The following is a 23,064-nucleotide window of genomic DNA, read 5'->3' on the forward strand; positions in this document are numbered from 1 at the left end:
AGTAACAAAAAGCCATATACCTATCAGTGTTATGCTATTTACAATCGATGAAAACTGGAAAGTACCTATCAACTAATGAATGGTAAACAAAATATGCCTGATATATCTGTTCTGTGGAATATTAATCATTAAAAAAGAACAAATTACTGTGTCCTTAAACCTTTAGTCACCTCAAAAATGCCATGTGACTGGAACTAAACAGAAATGACTATGAATTGCTTAAGTTCATTTATGTGAAGTGCTTACAAGAAGCAAATTTAGAGGGGATGAAAATGGATCAGTTGCCTGGGCTCAGGACGGGAGTGAGGATTCACTACAAGTGGGACAGCGAAGAAGACTTTGTGACTACAGGGAAACTGCAGTGGTGACTGCACAGCTACAGGCTTACTCAAACCACATTCACTTACAATGCTTGGATTCTAGGTTATTTAAATCATGCCTAAATAAAGCTGTTTTTAAGGTATCCATATGACCTCTAAAAGATCCTCAGTACTCAGAAAAAAATAAAATTAACACCCTAAGGATGGACAAAGTCTGATTATACCAAGGTAAGAAGCTGTGAGCCAGGAAGTATTTCTGTGCACGGTTAGTGGGAGTATGAGTCAGCACAGCACTCTGGAGAACAATCAGTCCTGGTTGTGTGAGGCTACCCCGTGCATACCCTGCAACCACCAAACCACACCAGGGCAGATGCTGGAAGCAGTGGCCACCCAGAAAATTCTTCAGGCTTTGCATATCATATGGTCTCTGTCACAGCTAATTAAACTCTGCCCTCATGTCACAAGACAACCACACACAAAATGTAAACAAATGAGCTTGGCCATAAAACTTTATTTACATGCACAGGCAGTGAACTGAATTTAACTGCTGGGAGATGGTTCTCTAATTCCCGCCACAGAGAAAAAGCATCCATGTGCTATCCAGCAGCTATCTACAAAAATATCCACAGCACTCACTCATATTAGCAACAAGTGGGAAACAACCCAAATATCCACTAATAACAAAAGGAATAAACTGTGACATATTTTCAAAGTGAAATATAATACAGCAATAAAAATTACGTTCTTGCAACCTCAAATAACATGAAAAAAATCTTAGAAATAACACTGTCAGAAAAGCAATTAATAAAGGAGACATGAGATATGACTGAATCACAAATATATGATTTTTAAAGTTCAAAAATAAGCAAAACAAGAACTGCGTGTCTCTTATGTAACCATAAAGTAGAAAAAAAACACAGAGAATGGTAAACATCAGGCTGCAGCTATGCTAAAGTATTCCCTGCATGTAACTGAAAGCCCTCGAAAGATTCTAGAAATGACCTTGGCAAGGGCAGAACGTAAAGAATTATTACTAGTCAGCATTATAAGCCAGTCAGGTGGATCATAACTAAACCCTCAAAAGGGTTTTCAATATAGTTCTTGAAGTCCTAACTAGAGCAATTAGACAACATAAGGAGGTCAAAGGGATACAAATTGGAAAGGAAGAAGTCAAAGTATCACTATTTGCAGATGATATGATAGTCTACTTAAGTGTCCCAAAAAACTCTATTAGAGAACTCCTACAGCTGATAAACAACTTCAGCAAAGTGGCTGGCTACAAAATCAACTCAAGCAAATCAGTAGCCTTTATATACTCAAAGGATAAGCAGGCTGAGAAAGAAATTAGGGAAATGACACCCTTCACAATAGCCACAAACAACATAAAGTATCTTGGGGTGACTCTAACTAAACAAGTGAAAGACCTATATGACAAGAACTTCAGATCTCTGAAGAAGGAAATCGAAGAAGATCTCAGAAAATGGAGAAATTTTTTATGCTTGTGGATTGGCAGGATTAATATAGTTAAAATGGCCATCTTGCCAAAGGCAATCTATAGATTCAATGCAATCCCCATCAAAATCCCAACCCAGTTCTTCATAGAGCTAGAAAGAGCAATTCTCAAATTCATCTGGAATAACAAAAAAACCCAGGATAGCTAAAACTATTCTCAACAGTAAAAGAACTTCAGGGGCATTCAGTATTCCAGACCAAACTTTACTACAGAACAATAGTGATAAAAACTGCATGGTATTGGTACAATGTCAGGCAAGCGGATCAATGGAATAGGATTGAAGACCCAGAAATGAACCCACACACCTATGGTCACTTGATCTTCGACAAAGGAGCTGAAAGCATCCAGTGGAAAAAAGATAGTCTTTTCAACAAATGGTGCTGGTTCAATTGGAGGTCAGCATGCAGAAGAATGCGCATCGATCCATTCTTACCTCCTTGTACCAAGCTCAACTCCAAATGGATCAAGGACCTCCACATAAAACCTGACACACTGAAACTAATTGAAAAAAAAACTGGGGAAGACCCTGGAGGACATGGGCACAGGAGAAAAGTTCCTGAATAGAACACCAATAGCTTATGCTCTGAGATCAGGAATTGACAAATGGGACCTCATAAAACTACAAAGTTTCTGTAAGACAAAGGATACCGTCAAAAGGACAAAACGTCAACCAACAGACTGGGAAAGAATCTTCACCAACCCTAAATCCGACAGAGGGCTAATATCTAATATATACAAAGAACTCAAGAAAGTAGAACCCAGAGATCCAAATAACCCCATTAAAAAGTGGGGTACAGAGCTAAACAAAGAATTTTCACATGAACAACTTCGGAGAGCTGAGAAACACCTTAAGAAATGTTCAACATCATTAATCATTAGGGAAATGCAAATCAAAACAACCCTGAGATTTCACCTCACACCAGTCAGAATGGCTAAGGTCAAAAACTCAGGAGACAGCAGGTGTTGGCGAGGATGTGGAGAAAGAGGAACACTCCTCCACTGCTGGTGGGATTGCAAGATGGTGCAACCACTCTGGAAATCAGTCTGGCAGTTCCTCAGAAAACTGGGCATGTCACTTCCTGAGGACCCTGTTATACCACTACTGGGCATATATCCAGAGGATTCTTCAGCATGCAATAAGGACACATGCTCCACTATGTTCATAGCAGCCCTATTTGTCGTAGCCAGAAGCTGGAAAGAACCTAGATGTCCTTCAACAGAGGAATGGATACAAAAAATGTGGAATATTTACACAATGGAGTACTTACTATTCAGCCATTAGAAACAATGAATTCATGAAATTCTTAGACAAATGGATGGAGCTGGAGAACATCATACTAAGTGAGGTAACCCAGTCTCAAAAGATCAATCATGGTATGTACTCACTGATAAGTAAATATTAGCCTAGAAACTTTGAATACCCAGGTCATAATCCACAAATTAAATGATGTCCAAAAAGAATGGAGGAGTGGCCCCTGGTTCTGGAAAGACTTAGTGCAAGAGTATACGGGAATTCCAGAACAGGGAAGTGGGAAGGGGTAGATGGAAGAATAGGGGGACGGAAGAGGGCTTGTGGGACTTGCAGGGAGTGGGGACCCAGAAAAGGGGAAATCATTTGCAATGTAAATAAAAAAATAAAATAAAATAAATTAAAAAAAAATGATTGTGTAAAGTATAATTCTGGCACCATCTGGTGGCAATACATGACAACAACAGCCCTTCAATTAGCTTATCCATTCTTAACTATTTATCTAATAGGCATCTACTAGACATAGCAGTCTTCAAATTTCTCTAGGAATATAGGAAATACAATATTGCCTAAAACAGGATTCCTATCTTTAAGAAAAAATCATTTAAATTATGATTATGAGAACTATAAGAACTGGGAATATAACTCAGTGGCCCAGACATTGCATAAAATGCTTGAAACCCTGGGTTCGATACCCAGTACCTCACAATGCCTTTGAACGCATGCACAGGCATGCACACACTCACAGTCACTCACCAGCATACAACACGTCTGCTCTTAGAACTTTGCTTCCAAACTTTTCTGGCAAGAAGTTCTTAAAGGCTCCACACCCATACACACCAATGCAACTTTCAAAGAACAGAGCCATAGTGCTCTTGAGGGGCCCTCATCTTGAAACGTCATTCAAAGGGCACCACCCAATTTTCCCTTCCCTGACACTGAACAGGGCATGGCTCACTTACAATGAAGAGAGCATGTCATAAGCAGTGTTGTGATCTCCAAGGACATCACTACTTCCATTGAGAGAAATGAACGAGAACATCAAGAGAAGACACAGGCACACTGTGAAGACCCCACTTGGGGAAGAAACACCAGAAAACAGTCCCAGCCCACCAACTGAGTGAGTGAGCCTCCGAGGAGTCAACTTCTCTGGGTGTCTTGAACTGTAGCTGACTGCAGACATTGCCAACCTGACTAAACTCAGACACTCCCAAAGACCCTGAGAAGTCAATGTTTATTATTACTTTAAGCCGCTTAGCTTGAGGATAGCTCACTGTACAGCAGCATAAAATAGTACAGTAAGTTATCTCTTCCTAGGATCAAATGCTATCAATAGCAGGAAACAAAACTAACTCGCTATAGTTTAATATATTACTTGTTCAAATATTGTCAGAATGGAATCACACTAGAAATCTACAAAGTAGAGATTCTTTTTATAATCCACTTAATTGTTTTCTAATACTGTTTCATAATATTCACCATTGCATGTGGTATAAGCATGTGTGTGTATTCATGCATGTGTGTGCATGAGTGTGTGTGCACGCGTGCGCAGGGTGGGGCCTGAGATCAACACTTAATGCTATTCTCTACAGCGGTGACCTCACGCTTTAAGCCAGACTCGGCTCCTTTCTACCACACTGGCATTACAGATATATAGCACTGCACCTGGCTTCTACACGGGTGCTGGAGAGCCAGACCCAGCTCCTCATGACTGTGGGGTGAGCATAAGGGCTCTGCCCCCCAGCCACCTCCTCAGACCCAATACTCATCATTCTCTAAAGCATCTCAAAGAAACAAAAGCTAGCTCAGACACATCTAGTCAGCCAGCAAGGATTTATTTAATACCTCCATTTATAAAGCAACTACAGTGATCCTGGCAGGACTAGGCCAGCAAAGTACCTGGACTTAATTCACAGTAGTTTTTGTGAGGTACTTTATGATTTTTTTTTTTAATTAAACATTCCTCCTGGCTCTGACTTATAGAAAAGGATATGGGTTTCCTTTACCTCTGTGAGAGATCCACAAGGCACACCACCGTGCAGAGCTTCATCCAAAGCACAAAGGGTAGTAGATAGGAATGCTGGTGAGAGATGTGCAAGCCTTCGTGTCTTTAACTCATAAGCCTGTACGAGAGAGAAAAGCATCACATCTCTTTCAGCTACTAATCAATCTAAACCACAAACCAAATGTGTAACCACAAGCTACCCTTCCTTCCTCTGTTATTCATCCAAACAGTAAGTATTAACCCAGTGCCAGTGACAATGGGGTTAGAATACCTACAATGTAAACAAGAGATGAGACTTACAGACTACACCTGACCCAGATCTGGTTTTTCTAGAGGGCTTCACTGAAGCGTCAGATATCTGTGGAAAACTCTGAATCCACTGTTAGATAAGGAAAAGGAATGTGGACAGTCCTGCCAAAGAGGTGAGGATGTGCACAGAAAGACAGAGAAGCGGGAAAGCAGCAGAAGCTAAGGGAAACTGCAAACAATGAATAATTAAACACAGTTTGCTCAGGATGGCTGAAAGTCAGACCATGACAGCAGTGTGGCAGTGACAGGGCTGGAAAAGCAAGCAGGGGCCTCACACCAGGAGTTCTAGGACGGAGGTAACATGATCATGTGATCATTTCAAACTTAGGGTGATTTGTGAAGCACGGCTTGAAAGAGGCTGGAGAGAGGTGACATATGATCCCTAGAAGATATCCACAGCAAATCGCCGGAGCCTGTGTGAAGAAGGGGTAGCAGGTGTGACTAACTTAAAGACCTTGGGATGAGGAGATGATCCTGGATTATGTGTGTGGACCACGAATGCTAGCGAAAGTATACATCTAAGACACAGGCAAAGGAGGCTGGAGGAAAATGGGATGGGAGGATGGAGCAGAAAGTGAGAATGGCCACAGGTCAGGGAATGCCAACCTTCTTCAGCAACTGGAAGAGGCCAGGAAGGGATGTTCCCCTAGGTACTCTGCAGAGGGTGCAGCTGGGTCTGAGCCAGACTATGAGGCAACAACTTTCTCTTCTTCAGATACACTCATTTGTGGGAAATACGACAAATTATCACAATACTGTTTTATGTGTATGGGTGTTGTGCCTGCATGTATATCTGTGTACCACATGCATGACTGTTGACTGAAGAGGCCAGAAGGCGGCACTGGATCCCCTGGGACTATGGTTATGGTGTGGGTGGTAAGAATTGAACCAGGGTCCTCTGGAAGAGAAGCCAGTGCCCTTACCTGCTGAGCTATCTTCCCAACAGCACAAATTATTATTTTGAGAAGATACTAAGATTGCCTTAGCATAGCAGTACTCAACCTGTGTTGAGAACAACCCCCAAAAGGCTATCAAAAAAACAGATATTTACATTATGATTCATAACAGTAGCAAAAGTACAATTATAATGTAGCAATGAAGCTAATTTTGTGGTCGGGGGTCACTACAACATGAGGAACCGTATTCAAGGGTTGCGACATTAGGAAGGTTGAGGACCACTGGCTTAGAAGAATAGCTTGAAGATGGCTAATACTGCAAAGTAAGACACCGGCCAGGAGCTAGTCCAACCATTCCGAAGAATAATAATGGTAGTGTGGGGAGCGTACTGAGGTGGAGATGAAAACAGTACTCACAAATGCAGCAGAGCAAATCTGAAGGGTTCTTAACATGACAAATTCGAAAGTGAGTGAACCTAAGCACACTCTCAGCACACAACAGAACAAAGGAGTGAACAGTGAACGCATGCTACCCAAACTAGCAACTGAGAATGTGATCTGAGGAAAATGGGAGCTTTGCCAGTGAGAATCAAGTCCAGTGGCTCTATAATCATCTAGAGTTGCTAGAAGCTGAAATGTATGTGACAAGAAGTCCAAGAAGCCTCCAGGCTCTTCACATGGCCGCAGTGAAGCACCTGGACCTGTTACCTCTCTGTACTAAGCCGTCATCTACAACGGCTCCTTCATGCACAAGGCAACAGTTCAAATTGTGGATCCTTTGTGACCTATAGAGCCACCTGACACATCTACCCCAACATCTCCATTTCTGCCATTAGACAGTCAGATATACAAAGAGTCTGCATGGCATGCACACAGTTCATCTTTGATTGTACTAAACGCCAGCTGTCATGACTGGCGGCAGCCAGGAAGAGGCGAGATGGTGTTAGACTGGAGGAATAAGCCGGAAGGGGCCAGGGACTGTCGCTCTGCTTCTCTCTTTTCTTTCTTTTAGGTTTTACCCTTTCATATGGAGTATCTTATCCATGAGACTAAGCCTATTTCCTAGAGATTCTCCCTCCCAAAACTGCTTTCATAGCAATTAGTACTCCAGCCTCTGCTCCATCACCACATAAACAATCTGGTACAACCACCATCTGCCCAAAAATCAGTAACAAAAATACTTTTTGAGGATTTTCAATGTGCATTCAAGACCTATCCTCTTCAAATACACCGCTTGTATCCTTTTATGATTTACTACTTTTGGAATAATTTCTGGAATGCTTAGCTTGTTTGCAGGACCCCATGCTGCCTCCAGCTTCTCTCCTCTCCAGCTGGCTGCTTCTTTGCTGTGCTCCGCCTATGCCATTCGATGAACAAGCACCCTTCTCACGGAGTCTTTGCACTTGCCATCCCAATGGTGGACACTCCCCTGCTCCCCCTCTATCTATGCCCAACGTGTTTTCCTGTCTCCCCAATGCATCCTACACATTTTAGATAAAGCATCCCTCTCATGAGGGAGCTATCCTGGCCCCCAATGTAAATAACACCCCTTACTGTTAAGTTACACGCACCGTTTGCATCTGTGGGGCACAGGCCCTGCTTACTGTGTGCAGAAGCTCATGGACACCTCTATAACTCAGGCCAGTCACTTTCATAAGTTCTAGGGGGGAAAGACGTAAAAAGTCCTAAAAAGACCAAAAAAGGTAAAGAGAAATAGTTTAACATGCGTGTGAAACAAAGATATAAGAATTAAAAAGAAATGTTCATCATGGGCTTTTTTAATATAAAAGAAAAGCAAATATAAAACAAAAAACTTTCAGTTGTTACTGTTTATCTCCAAGCAGAAGTTAGATGTATTCACTGCAGATATATGTACGCCTCTCTTACATCCTACAATGGAGCTTCTTCACACTGACGTGCTCCTGAACTCAGAGACGTGAGGCACAGTCTTATCTATTACACAGTCTCCAGACGGCATGTATCAGTGTCTGGGAGATGCCCCCAGCACCATCACGAATAGCACCCCAGTCCAAGTTTTTATGAATACAGCACTTGAGTTTAGGTCCAAATGTATGCCCAGAAAGAATCAGGTCAAAAGGTATCTGAGACTGGGTGGTGATAGTACACAGCATTACTGCCAGCACTCAGAGGCAGAGGCAGGTGGCTCTCTGAGTCCGAGGCCAGCATGGTCTACAGAGCAAGCTCCAGGACAGACAGAGCTACACAGAGAAACCCTGTCTCAAAAAACCAAAAACATAAAAAGTATTTGTTTTCTAAGCTAAAAGTTAACTCAAAGTATGTGACAACTGAGAGAATGCTTCATACCCTTAAAACTATTTAAAATATAAACATGATTTTTAAATGTATTAACAAAAGAAACAAAAGTATCCTTAAAAAATCAATCCCCAAAAAGTATAGGTTGTGAAAAATATGTTTATTAAAGACAGAAATTGGGGCTGGTGAGATGGCTCGGTGGTTAAGATCACTGACTGCTCTTCCAGAGGTCTTGAGTTCAATTCCCAGCAACCACATGGAGGCTTACAGCCATCTGTAATGGGATCAGATTCCCTCTTCTGAAGTGTCTGAAGATAACTACAGTGTGCTTACATATAATAAATAATTTTTTTTAAAAAAAGACAGACATTCTAAAATACAGCTATAGTCCTATTTTCCCTATCAAGGGGGATTTTCTTCACTACTATACTTAAAGATGTAACATGTGGGGGGGGAAGAAAGAAAGAAAAAGGAAAGGAAAAGAAGCAACTTCTGTTGTATACATTTATGAAACCAAACCTAAAAGTACTACCAGGCTGAGATTTTAACTGGGTTGCAAAGTACCCGGGCCTAGGGTTCAGTCCTCAGAATGAGTAAATCAGAACAGCAAACACTGACTACTAATCTCACACATCCATGCTGTAATCTCAGTTAAGTCATATTTCTCAAGTAATGATGGAAGTAATTTTTATGTGAATTAAACTTCTCAGGAACCCCAAAGATGGAAGAGGTATTCTTCCTTATGCTTTGGATAACATTCACATCCTAAAATATAAATATTGGGCTTCATTTGGTAAATAAAATTCCAGCTAAAATGCAACCTAAACCATGTATGGAAAGCACCACCGTTTAATCTACTCCCATACACCTAAGCTTTTATTTTCTGTCTGTGGAGGTGAGAAGTCAATATTGGGTAGCCCCTTCAAATGATCTCCGTGGTCTGAAGCAAACTTGGAGATCACAATTTCACTAGACTGGCTACCTAGCATGTACACTTCTCTTCTTCCCTGGAGCTGGGAGTTCAGGTGTGCACCGCCAGGCCTGGCTTTCTATGACAGTGCTGGCATCCAAGCTCAAGTCCTCATGTTTACAAGGCAAGGACTTTACTGATGCCATCATGTCCCCATCCCCTACAACACTAAATCTTTATAACCCAAGTTTAGCTGTTATTAATTATAGTTAAATTAATTTGTACATAAAATTTAAGTAAAAGTACATGAATGTTACCTGACAGTTAACAATCTGATATCTGCTTAAACGGTCACACAGCTCTGGAGATAAACCCACTCGTCTTAGTTTCTTGTTGCTCATATTTCCAGGTCTCCTAAAGAATCTTGAAAAACAAAAGAAAATGATAAAAATTATAGTGGACAGATTATACAAAACACCCTATAAAATAAAGAGCTTCAAACTTCTCTATGTATGAAACAAAACATGGAAAAATGCTAATAAAAATGTAGGAAAGACACTTGTTATCAGCCATGTGCACTGAGAAAGAAAGCAACCTCAAAAAATTGCATGCCATGCAATTCTTTTTGATATTATTTGACTTTATAGGACTCCACATTTACATAGTAGGCTAGTTTGCCTTTTGTTGCCATGATAAAATACTGACCAAAAGCAAGTTGAGAAGAAAAGGTTTATTTGGCTTACAGATTATATTCCTTTGTCAAGGAAAGCCAAGGCGGGAATGAAAGGCAAGAGTTTAAAGCAGACATGGAAGCTGAGACCACAAAGGAGTGCTGCTTACTGTAGGCTTCCCCTGCTAGCGCACCAGGCACCCGGGCTCAGGAGAAGGACCGCCCACAAAACGCGAGCCAAGCCCTCTTCCATTAACTAGCAGTCAAGAAAATGTCCCCACGATATGCACACAGGCCCATCTGATGGAGACAATCCGTCAACTGAAACTCCCTTTTCACCTGAGTGTCAAGTGTTGAGTCGATTACCACAACTAGCCATCACGTATAACATCTTAAGACATAGTGTTATTAACAAATGTCGTTTGGTTATGAAATCTTTAAGATGCATTTCCAAGTGGCAACTCCACAATGAACTGTAACAAGAATGAACCGAAATCTGTTAAATGTCAACTATGCTCCAAAACTTTATATTTAATATTCTTGACAGATTATAATAAAAGTAGAATTGTCTTTTTTTATGTATGAGAAAGCTAACGTGTAAATGTCACCTATCTCTGTCATCAAAAAATAAATACATAAATGCATAAATAAATAAATAGCAGTTTAGAGTTTCACCAGGCAGTTTGCCTCTGAGACCTATCCTCTTACCCATTACTACTGTAGGACCACAAATCTTATTTCACCCTTGCTTTTTCTAAAGAGTCAGAACAAATCTCAATCAAATGTTAGCAATAAAATCCTCTATTATACTAGGTGCTGACTGTCCCATATAGAATTAAATTCTGCTCTTCTTATAGCTTAGATAGCTAATGAGTACTTGTCTTCAGGGAGTTAGAACTGTGGTAATCTCTGTAAGAATGCATGCACACAAGAGGCTGTGCATCTCATTGGAATGGCAACATATCCTCCAGAAACAGTAGAAACTCATTACTCCATGGAATAAAGCAATAATAATCTATAGCAATACACAAAAGAACAAAACTCTACACAAGAATTAAGATTCCTACTACCAATACTACAGCCCACATCTACTTAACACTTAAATTATCTGAATTATATTAAATACCCCTCCTCTCTATTCCTCCCCCATCTTCTACTCTTCTCTCTCTCCACAAAACCAAAATGCATTCCCTTTATTTCTTTCAATTGGAATTTTGTAAGAATGATTTGTTTCCTTAAGAGAAAGTTTACCAGCATTTATATGCTATTCTGTTGCCTACTGCTTCTCAGATAAGGTAGGTCTAGGCAATAACATTTAATTAATAAGTTCAGGCCCTCAAACAACAAAAATAAAAAGCACCTACAACCCCAAATGCAGTAACATTTAATGAATAAGTTCAGGCCCCCAAACAACAAAAACAAAAAACACCTACGACCCGAAATTACAAAGACCTTAGCAATAACCACTCTGATTTAACAGTACCACTCTCACCACTTGCCCTCACTTCTGCTTATGGTTTCAAGTTATGTCCCTACTCTCCCAAATAAAATATAACTCTCCAAATATAATATTCTCCATTCATTTGTTTCTTCCACCAATATTTTTACACACATGCTATGCTGAGCTTATGTCCTCCCCTTTGTTTACTTACAGTTGAAGAATAAAGAGACACATATTCAAGTAACTACATCTATATAACAAGTACTGTAATTGCTATGTATATATACTGCTGAAATAGGGAGAAGTCTAGAACTGCCCTAAAAAAAATTAGGTTGCATGTCACAATCCTACTGGAAGTAGTTCTCTTAAAAGTCAGTTTCATGGCTTAAAATGCTTCATGGGACCATCATATGACAACTTCCAAACTTTTATGATCAATCATATTTTTTTCAACCTGAAAAAGGGCATCCCTTCCTTAGCTCTTACTCAAACATAATATTACAAGGCACGATCATATTTGTCTTCCTGGCAAAGTTGTTCTCATGTGGAAAACAAGGGTGATTCTAACTTCTACTCCAGAGCTGGTGCATAATGCTCAAGGAAGGCACTCATTATAGACATGTGATTCTTCTAACGCGACCGTCCACAACGTTAGGTTAGGTTACTCAAACACATATACCTCCCCACACAAACTCTTCGCCAATCAGTCACTTCCTCTCCAGTGCTATTTCCACATTTTGCACTTATTTCTTCCTTAATCTGATCTGTGCGTTATTATAGCGTATGCTTTTCTTTCTTCCTGATGTGAGAGAGTTGTGGGTCTTGGAGACAGAGGAGACTGCATCTCAGACTGAACTTCAGTTAGGCGCTCAATAAAAATAGTGAAGCAACAAAAACCAGATATTTTGTGGGAGCTGGGGAGTTAACTTATTTATCGGCCCTTATTATGCGACAGACACTAGTTTTAAATGTTTCGGATGTTTTTAGTAAGCACACGAACTAGCCAAGGGATAGAGCCAGCATTCGAATCCAGAGATCTGACTCCGGATTCCGCGCTCTTAACACAAGTTTGACAGTCCCTAAACTTGCCCAGATCCCTAATTTGCCCAGAAGCGGAGGGAGAAGTATCAAGACTTAGAAAACCTGACGCAGAACGTCCGGATAAAACAGGGCACCTTCCAAGCATCACTCGCCTCCCTAGAGGAAGTCGGAAGCCCCAGGACCCCGTCCGGGTTACAGAGGGACGAGCCCTGTTACAAGCAGAGTACGTGCCCAATACGCAGGACTCTCCGCGAGCCCGGTATCAACACCCACAATCTCCGAGAGCGAGCACAAGATATTGCGCACACCCTCTTCCCCACAACTACCCCCCTCATAAAACTCCAGTACCCGGTCAGCAGCACGGAACTTTCAAAGTTTCCCCCACCCTCACACAATTACCCGCGAAAAGTGCAAGCAGCAATATCTGAGGCGCTGGTTGGTTGGTACTCTGAAGACTTATCCAATCAGAAGCAGGAAAAAAATCTCGGGTTAGCCCCGCTGAATTTTGGGAATTGTAGTTCAGTCTCGAAGCTACTCGAATTAAATTTCTTCTTTGTAGTGATTGTCTAAATCGAGAGGCGGAACCTTTCAAGACGAATGTGAAGCAAGGAAAACCTTGACTGGAAATTCTTTTCCTCAGTGAATCGCATTTTAAAGTTATTTCCTGGGCCAGAGAAGGTTCTTTTGAGGGGCTGAGGGGTTGGAGAAAGGGTGGGCAATCTGCCTATTCCTGTTTGGGGATGAGAGCTTCTTTGCACTTTTCAACACACTTAGATGGTGAAAATGTCCAGGTAATACTAACTAAAGAGTCTCAAACTAAAATATACATTGGGAAAAAAAAAACACTGAGTTTAGTTGAAAAAATAAAGGACGTCAAGTAGGTTTAGTATTAAAGCAGCTGGGTTAAGAAAAACTAATAAACTTAAGAACTGATTTGAGTACATGATTTGTGAAAAGCCTTTGCTCACTCTTTGTTTTCGTTTGCAACTCCTCTGTACCGACGTCAGTCTTCTGATGGATATATAATTATATGATATATACACGATTGTGTGTGTGTGCGTGTATATATATATATATACATATATATATATGAATGATAGAATAATGATGCAGGAAGATAGGAAGATAGGAAGATCCAGGACTCCTCTGACTAACCCAGCATCTGTCTGGCACTGAGAAAATGTTGTCATCAAAAAAAAAAAAAAAACCAGAGTGGCGGGTTGGGGGATGTGGAACATCGATATTTCTGTCCCCAGCTACCCCGACATGAATAACTGAAGGTGTTGCAAAAAGAAGCAATCATAATTAGGGAGGGTCCTCAGCCCTGCAGCTAGCGAGCGGATCTAACTTCCTTAGCCTCACCCTAGCAATCAGGTGGTATCACGTGACTCAAACAAACATGGCCTTTGATTTGCATCTTGCTTCTCCTGAGCCAATAAGAGTGGCGCTCTCTTTCGTCATCGCCGCCTCTTCCACCACTCTTCGCTATGGGACCTGTCACCTGACTGGGATCAAACATGGCTGCTGTGGACGCGAAAATGCATTCGACTCCAGGAGCAGGTGAGTGTAAGACGCAGGGAAGATTGCGCGGGTGCTGCCCACGACCCCGCTAGGGGGAGCATCCCTGTCCCCCAGCCTCCCGGCTCTACAGTTCAGTCCCAGATTGGTCCCCTGATCTTTAGCCCTCTGTCTTAACAGAAGGCTCTAACCAAGGGAGTTTTCATCATTACTAAGGCATCCACCCACCTCGAGATTTGTAGTCTGACTAACAAAAATGTTCCGGTGGAAATGCGGAAGTAAATTAACGTGTCTGCGCCCCAGGCTAACACAAATATTAAGATTATTATCTGTGGGGTCTGCGTTAGCAGATAGGATCCACCCCTTAGAGAAAGAGGGTTCTCAAAAAAAGGATAGTAACAGGTCAAATTAAACCCAAAACAATCATTAGAAAAGTAAGTTCTGCTGTTTCCTTTCGGGCCAGTAGCTGGTGGTTTATCTAAAGTTTCGTTTCTTCCCAGTTCGTCTGGTGTTTCTAGGGGGTACTCCACGGATGAGAAAATTGAGAATGTATTCCTCGTAACGCCTCTATTTTCTATCTACCTGCACTCTGTGCTGGGAAAATGAGTTACCCATTTGGAAAAGAGGAAACCGCTACAGAGGAGCAGCTTTTTGAATTCTTCTGTGAGTGCCTGCGGAGGGGAGACTGGGAGTTGGCACAAGCATGTGTACCTCAACTACACAGGGGACAAGGAGAAATCCCCCAAAAGGTGGAGGACATACTACAGGCCCTGGTGCAGTGTCCCATTCTGCTAAGGTAAGCGACCCCTGCTCCTACCAAGATCTCAGAAAGGAAGATAATTTATTTGTATTATTCAGTATTATTATTCAAATTATTCAGTATTTGTATTCTGGTCTTTTTGCCCCCAATCAGCTACTATCTTAAAAAGCTAGCAGGCGTATGTTGTATCTGTGTAATGTATTTTACATTTGTTGTACTCCAATAGCCTTGAATTACACTTTGCAGCTGAGTTTAAGTCAGGCTACCAAATGGATCCTGATTATCATATATTTGTTATCCGAGGAAGATGGTTTAACTGCATTTCGTCTCCAAAAGACAAACGCTGTTCACTCCTCTTGCTTATAAGATTGATGATGGTGTTGCTCAAACAAAGAATTGAAAGTTCATTAACTTAAGCCCTGGCTATCCTGGAACTCACTCTGTAGACCAGGCTGGCCTCGAACTCAGAAATCTACCTGCCTCTGCCTCCCAAGTGCTGGGACTAAAGGTGTGCACCACCACCGCCCAGCTTAAATTAAGTTCTTAGCAGTGTTATTAACTAGTGCATAGGAGCCAGAATAATCCCATGTTCTTTCTCTCACTTTAACTGTTCTGTTATAATCCTGTAGAAGGAATGGATTAGCACATAAAGACCAGAGAAACAAATGACTCTTGTTATTTTCCCCCACTTAAATCTGAGTTCTGTGCTAGTTCTACCCAAACTACTAACTTAAAGTAAGGCTTATGAATTCCTATAACTATATAGTTACAAGTGAATTTCTATGAACTCCCTTTATTCTTTTTTATTTGATTCATTTTCTATGTTCAAACATATACTGAGGAGCTGAGTATAGTGGTAATTTAACCCATGCATCCCAACTGAGGCAGGAGCAATACCATGAGTTCAGGGCCAGCCTGGACTGCAGTATGAAACCCTGACTCAAAACAGTGAACAAAACAGTGAAGAACAGTGCGTGCACGTGTGTGTGTGTGTGTGTGTGTGTGTGTGTGTGTGTGTGTGTCTGTATGTCTTTGTATATGTCTGTGTGTATGTCTCTGTGTGTGTCTGTCTGTCTATCTTTGTGTGTTTGGTGTGTCTGTGTGTCTGTCTCTGTGTTTTAGATAGCATTCATTACTGTGATTTTTCCCTATAAAAGTATACTTAAAAATAAAACTAAGTCAGGTGTGGGGAGGCTATGTCTGCAGCTGCAGACAGACACTCTGGAGGCTGAAGCAGAGGAAGATCGTCTGAGCCGGGGAATTCCAGACCAGCCAGCATAACAACACTACAGCTGGGAAGCTAGAATATAGTTAGATAAGGTGCAGGCATTAATGCAAGCTGGATGTTCTATGGTTCTGTTTGGCTGACCTGGTACTTACAATTGAGAATTTATCACTAGGACTTATGTGTTTAGATCTGAAGTGGACTGACTGAAAACTGAACTACAAATCATGAATCACAAAGCAGAAAGGGTGGACTGAAACTCCTACTTTACTAAATCTTTCTTTCTTTTTTTAGATGTGGGCCAGACATCAACCCTCAAAGATTAGCTTGGCTCTGGCTTCTTGTATTAGAAAAATGGTTGGCCCCAGAAAAGGTACGTGGGTTTACATTTAAATTTTTCCCTAAGACCAGGACTGAGAAGAACTGGTCTTCTTAGGAGCTCGGAAATCTTCCTTCTGTGTTACTTCCTTTATTTGATGGTTGGTTGTCGCCCTGGTGCCTTGTTATATGACATCATTAGAAGTGGTGCTACTCTGTTAAATACCTCTAGGAGTCCTTTTCTTGAAGAGAACTTTGTGGAGCTCAGTGGCTCTGCCAGGATGCTGGGACATGGTAGCACAGGCCTGCAATCCCAGCTACTCAGGAAGCTGACAAAGAAAATCACTTAGCCTGGGCAGCATGACGAGACTGTGTCTCAAAAAAAAAGTGTGTGTGTGTGTGTGTGTTTGTATACACCTGTGTATAAACAAAGAACATTTGACTCAAGAGAAATGACTTTGGGAAAGCTAGAGATGAAACCAAGATCTGATCCTCCTCTACCCCTGTCCACTTTCTACTTCATAATTATTTTAGCCTATATGGACTTCAAAGTAAGAAATTTAATTTTTGCTGGGTGGTAGTAGTGCACACCTTTAATCCCAGGACTTAGGAAGCAGAGAGAGGAGGATCTCTATATTTTTTGGTATACAGAGAAGGTTCCATGACAGCCAAAGCTAGCCAAGGCTACACAGAGAAACCTTGTCTCAAAAAAAAAAAAAAATAAATAAAATAAATCAATTTTTAAGTATTAATCATTTTGCGTAATTTTTCTTGTATTTATTGCTTTCGTAACAATTTTATGTTAATATTTTGTACATTTGTCCCTCCCACAACTGTCCAAAAATAACAGAAATTCCTGTTCTAAATGTAACTTTTTTGTTGTGATGTTGTTATTGTTGTTTTTGAGATGGGGGTTCTCTGTGTAGCCCTGGCTGTCCTGAAACTTACTCTGTAGACCAGGCTGGACTTGAACTCACAGAGATCCACCTTCCTCTGACTATTGAGTGCTGGGATCAAAAGTGTACACCACCACTGCCCAGCCTAAATGTATCTTTTAGACAGTTTTAGGTGGTTGTCTAGCAAAGAGAAATTACAGAAAGACTAGCAGAAATAACAAGTAAAAAAATAAATAAATAAATAAGTAAATCCAAATGACTTCAAGTTAAAAACAAAAAAAGAAAGAAAGAACAAGTAAGAGAAGCAAAAGTGTAAATTAATAAAACCTAGGATAAAAAATAGTCAGATCTGAAGAGGGGAAGACAGAACAAAATGAGTAAAGTAGAAAAGAAGATCCCATGGCATCTTCAGAGGGAGGGGGAGAGCGAGGCTTTGTTACTGAATAAGGACCTTCCCATTACAGCCTCCAGGAGGCCGTGGAGCTGACTGACCTTTCCCCTTTGGGGAAGAGGTCTGCTTGTTTGCTTGTGGCCTCACTGCCTGCTTATTCTAGGGAGGGTTGCTCAACACCATCAGGTGCTGGACTTCACGTGCCAGGCTTCTTAGCCTAGCCTGGGAATGGTTCTTGCTTTGGCCAGTGTCAGACAGATTATCTAGTTCTTAAAGCTCCAGGGATCCGCTTATTTAAACAGTTACAGGAGTGGTTTTGTCGTTTGGAGAATTATAAACTTGTATAAGGACCAGGTCTCCGGTGCATATTGGAATGCCACAGAACCTGTTGTGGCTTCATGCTCTAGGAACTCGAAGCAGCTTAGTTCTCCAGGCTCCCACTGCCTGCCAAGAGCTGCCTTTTAATTATTAGTTGAAACAATGATGCTGTTTTTATCCCTTTACTTACTTTTATCTTCTGTCTCTTTTATCTTTCGGTGGTTTAGGCCTACAAGTGTAAGCATGTGTGTAAAGGGTTAGCTACAGCGATGTTTGCTGATAAGCTGATTCTAAAAGTGGAAAACTAGAAGTTAATCATCACATCCGTAGTTCACAGGATTGATTATTAAACAGAAGCATATCTATATGTGACACACTATGCCACTGTTCAAAATTGTATGGTAAATGGATTTTCAGTGTCATTAGTAATATTTCTCCTTTGTTGGGGATTCTTTTATTTGCTATGTATAAGAGACAGGAGGATCTCTATATTTTTGTATATTTGTTATATTTTTGTAACTTTTCTATGTAAAAAAAAATGTATTTTTTAAAATTTTCATGTTAGAATGATTAGAAAATATACCTTAACCATTTCACTTCCAGTTGAGATGATTTTTAAAACACATAGCCGCATGCCACAGGTTTCTTTGATTTGGAAATGAAATATGGTACCCTGTGCTAAGCATACTTGCTAAATAAATGAGATTCCTCCCCTTTGTTTTGGTTTTATTCCCCCCACCCCCGACAACTGGTATAGAAAGGATAGAGAATCCTGAAAGCATGGTGGGATTGAGAGAGTTATAAGGGTGTGCCCGCCAAGGCTTTCCAGTAACTGTTTTGCACATAGCAACAAAAATTCCTGATAGAAAACTTGAGTGATTTTTCAAAAGGAAGGAGTCAAGCATGGTGTCATACTCATCCTAGCAGGAAGGAAACAGAGGCAAGAGGACCCGGGCTAGAAGGCAAGCCGCCTGGGTATAGGCTTTAACATATATATATCTATGTCTGTGCATCTCGGCAACTGAGCTATTTCTCCAGTGCAGGTTTTGGGATTTTGTTTGTTTGTTTGTTTCTGTTTGATTGGTTTGGTTGGGTTTTATCTCACAATGTAGCTCTACCTGGCCAAGAACATGGAGACCCCGCTGGCCTTGGACCCACTGGTGTCTGCCTGCCTCTGCCTCCCAGTTGCTGGGACTAAAGGCTAGAATTAGTGGTGTGCACTATCACACCCAGCCTTTTTTGCAGGGGAGGGGTGCTAGGGAACTACACTCAGGTCCTCCTGCTTGTGGAGCAGATGCTTTTTCAATTGAGCCACCTTTCCAAACACCTGCATATTAATTTAAAGAGAGTTCAAGTTTATCCAACTCCATTTCCAAAGGGAAGAACCTAAAACCATATCCAGGAAGACTGGAATGATGGTTCAGAACTTAAGAGTTCTTAACAGTTCAGAACTGTTCTTCTAATGGACCCAGGTTCAGTTCCCAGCGCCCACATTGCAGTTCACAACCATCTGCAGTTCCGGTCTCAGGGATCTGACATCCTCTGGCCTCTGCAGACACCGGCCTGCACAAGGTGCACAGGCATATATAAATCACCCATATTCATAAAAATAAATCTTTTTCTAAAAAATATTTATCCAGGGAATTAATGGCTAAAAGTACTTTATCTTAGAGAAATATCACAAATAAGAATAGCTAAAGAGAAATTGTATTTATTAAGCAAAGCATATGCCTCACCTCTGTTTATTCTTCCTCTAGAAATTACTTTGTACAATTTTCCGGCGAAAACTTGAATTTCTTTTTCTGTCAGAAGACCTCCAAAGTGACATTCCAGAGACCATCCTCAAGGTAAGAGAGACAGAGGGCCACTTGCAGTCACTCAACAATTCAACTTCAGGGCAGTGGCTAAGCAGGTCCCCAAAATGTTAGCTGCCCTTTGTTTTCAGGAAAAGCAAACCAGGCCCCTCCAAGGTAATTTAGACTGGGTATCAAGCAGACTGCCCAGCAGTACAAATTGTAACAATCAATCAGTTGTCCTTTGTGTTTCCCCTAGAAGGAACTCATTGCTTGGGTTTAATTTAAGATATTTGAATCCTTGACCAGTAGATGATAGAGAACTCACGGAAGGAAAGGATCTAATATTTGATAGAGTTGTCTTTTATAACAGATACATTGGTGTTTTATAGCTAATCATTGCAACAACCATCTAGGGGCAGATTCTAAGTGTTCTCTGTGTCTAGATCAGTATGTTTGTATATGTCAGTAATCAAGAATTTGAGACCAGCCTGAGCTATTCAGCAAAAATCTGTTTCTATTGCCACCCCCCAGAAAAAAGTTAGCAATTAATAAATAAATGGTATAGATGTAGTTATCTATATTTATAGATATAGACAGAAAAAAGTTAGCAATCACTAAATAGATGATATAACTATAGCTATAAAAATCTATATTTATAAATAATTATATATCAACTATTGATTCCTAACTTTTCTGTAGATAGATATAAATAACTATGTAAATATATACATATATATGTGTGTGTATGTATGTATCAGTTGCTATATAAGTGCTCTTTATTTATTTTAATATGTATTAGCATTGTGTAAGAGCTTGCACATTCTAGGCAGTCACTTTGTCCTTGATCCACACCCCAGCCATTGCTTTCTTAAGATCCTGCTACCAGTTAAGGCATATTCATGGTAGAACTTGTGTAACAACTGACTTGAATGAGTTCAAGGGCACATGGACTTGCAATTAATAAAAAGTCATCCCTGCACAGCATCTATAGATGTGGAAAGCAATGCATGTCCCTTTCTCCACCAGTCTGGCTATACAAACAGGCTGTACAGCATCAGGCTTTAACAATCTAGATCAGGAGGCAGAGCTAATATACATATGAGACTTTTTTTTCAAAACAGGATTTCTCGGTGTATTATCCTTGGCTGTCCTGAAACTTGCTTTGTAGACCAGGCTAGCTTTGAACTCACAGAGATCCACCTGACACTGCCTCCTGAGTAAAGGCATGTACCATCATACCTGGCTTATGAGACATTGTTTTTAATAAACCATATTGTACTCATTTAATTGTGTCAAATGTGTGTGGATTAGAATATTAAGCAAGAGCCTCGATGTCTGTTGCTATAACTAAATACCACAGGCTAGGTCATTTGTAAAACAGAGATTTGTTTAGTTCATGGTTTGGACACTAGGAAGAGTAATATGGCCCTGGTGTCTGCTCAGCACCTGGAAGAGCCTTCTCGCTGCACCATACCATAGCAGAGAGGATCACAAAGTGAGAGGGGACAGGTGTGCTAACTCAGGGATCTCTTGTGAGGCTGGTAATAGCATGGGAACAGGCCTTGTGGTTAGAGTCCATCTAATCTTAACTATCTCCCAAAGGCTCATTCTCCAAATACTAACACATGAAATCAGAGATTAAGTTTCCAACACGTGAACTATTTTTGTTGTTATTTTGATTTCTTAAGACAACATCTTGTCATAGGCCAGGCTGGCCACAAACTCTAAATTGGCCTCCCAAGTGCTGGGACTGCAGGTGTGTGCCATATGCCTGGGTACTGACACAGGAACTTTTTTTCATGACTTAACTTTTTTTTTAAAGGCTTATTTATTTTATTTATATGAGAACACTGTAGCTGGGCATCAGATCCCATTACAGATGGTTGTGACGTACCATGTGGTTGCTGGGAATTGAACTCAGGACCTCTGGAAGAGCAGTTAGTGGAGAGCCATCTCTCCAACCCCTGACAGGAATTTTTAAGAGGCACATTCAAACTATAGCAGAAGGATCTAATAGACTGTACCTTAAAATGTGGACAGAATTCAAATCAGTAGTTAAAAGCAGATATATAATGTTCTTTCAAAAATAAGTTGAAGTGCTCTTAGGTGTACATAATGCTTTGCCCACCTGGTCCTTAATCTATAGTTCTTAATTTAGGTCACCAATATACATTTTGGGGAGAGTGGGGTAAGACTTGGGTAACTGGGCTAATCACTTTTAGCCCCAGTCTCATCAGTAAAATGGGAATAACTAAAGAATCTTCCCCTGAGATGTTCATAATGTTTGATTTGGCTCTTCTATGAAGAGCCGTAAAGAGTGCCTAGCTAAAGAAATGTCATAGAAATGTTTGCTCCTGCATACATAACCATCTGGGTGACGACTACAATCCCTGTCTTCATTCTCCACCTAGGAGCTGTTTGAAACCTTAGCACAAGGCCCAGTGGGCAGTTTACCTGACAGAAGTCAGAGGTGGGAGAGCGGGAGCCCTCATCTCAGCCCTGAAGCTGTCTCCACGCTCTGGAATCTTCTGAAGCAAGCCCCCCGGCCAGCCCAGGCCCTGTTGGAACTGCTGCTTGAGGAGCACCACAGTGCCAGCCTCTGTCCCAGTCCTCTGCAGAGATCACTGCTGGCCCTCATCCGAAAGGCACTGCAGACCCTGCGGGATCCTGCCTCTCAGTCCCCTGGAGTGGCCGGTGCTGTGTGTGGAGCCCTTCAGGCCCTGTGCTGTACCACTGAGCTACCAGAGAGTGAATTGCGTGTGCTGTGTGAGGAACTGTTGGAGACCTGCGGGACTGAGGGCAGTCCCCTGCAGGAGGAGCAGCTGCTTGGTTGCCTGTTGCACAAAGCTGGACGGAACCTACTGTCCCTCTATGGCCACACCTATGCAGAGAAAGTGGCAGAGAGGCCACCAAAGGCCACAGTTTCAGGAAAAGGTGTGTTCTTTCACTGTTTCTCTTTCTACTTTGGTAATTTCAATATCCCCAGCCATTCAGGACTAACTGTCATACTTGATTGTTGTCCATAGCAAGAGAGGCTAAGCAAGAATATGTAGCATGTTTCATAATTGTCTGTCTGTCTGTATGCCTGTTTCATTAAATCAGAGCTAAAAAAAAAAAAAACAGGAAGCCAGGTGGTGGTAGTGCGGCCTTTAATCTCAGCACTCAGAAAGCAAAGCAGGCAGATCTCTGTAAGGTTGAGGCCAGCCTGGTCTAT

The 23,064-nt window shown here is 41.2% G+C and overlaps 2 protein-coding genes across 7 annotated transcripts in view; one reads left to right on the forward strand and one right to left on the reverse strand.

Annotated features, from left to right (window-relative positions):
• Rad51b (RAD51 paralog B) overlaps positions 1-13,065 on the reverse strand; it is a 515,280-nt gene extending 502,215 nt beyond the window's left edge. Inside the window, exons 1-4 of one of the 6 annotated variants that reach the window (XM_052185570.1) lie at positions 13,028-13,065; positions 9,794-9,899; positions 7,864-7,977; positions 5,089-5,205 (exon numbers count right to left, since the gene is read on the reverse strand). In XM_052185570.1, coding sequence (XP_052041530.1) covers positions 5,089-5,205; positions 7,864-7,977; positions 9,794-9,877 — 315 coding nt within the window. In that variant the 5' untranslated portion in view covers positions 9,878-9,899; positions 13,028-13,065. Of the gene's footprint in view, positions 1-5,088; positions 5,206-7,863; positions 7,978-9,793; positions 9,900-12,730; positions 12,931-12,976 lie in introns of those variants that run through there. The other 5 variants (XM_052185569.1, XM_052185568.1, XM_052185572.1 and 2 more) reach the window with 5 other exon arrangements.
• A 1,052-nt stretch (positions 13,066-14,117) lies between these two features.
• Zfyve26 (zinc finger FYVE-type containing 26) overlaps positions 14,118-23,064 on the forward strand; it is a 61,652-nt gene continuing 52,705 nt past the window's right edge. The window contains exons 1-5 of the mRNA XM_052185574.1: positions 14,118-14,188; positions 14,647-14,942; positions 16,426-16,504; positions 19,812-19,901; positions 22,262-22,784. Of these exons, the coding sequence (XP_052041534.1) occupies positions 14,749-14,942; positions 16,426-16,504; positions 19,812-19,901; positions 22,262-22,784 (886 nt within the window). The 5' untranslated portion in view covers positions 14,118-14,188; positions 14,647-14,748. The remainder of the gene's footprint in view (positions 14,189-14,646; positions 14,943-16,425; positions 16,505-19,811; positions 19,902-22,261; positions 22,785-23,064) is intronic.

This window comes from Apodemus sylvaticus, chromosome 6 (assembly GCF_947179515.1).
Source record: "Apodemus sylvaticus chromosome 6, mApoSyl1.1, whole genome shotgun sequence".
NCBI classification, from domain to species: Eukaryota; Metazoa; Chordata; class Mammalia; order Rodentia; family Muridae; genus Apodemus; species Apodemus sylvaticus.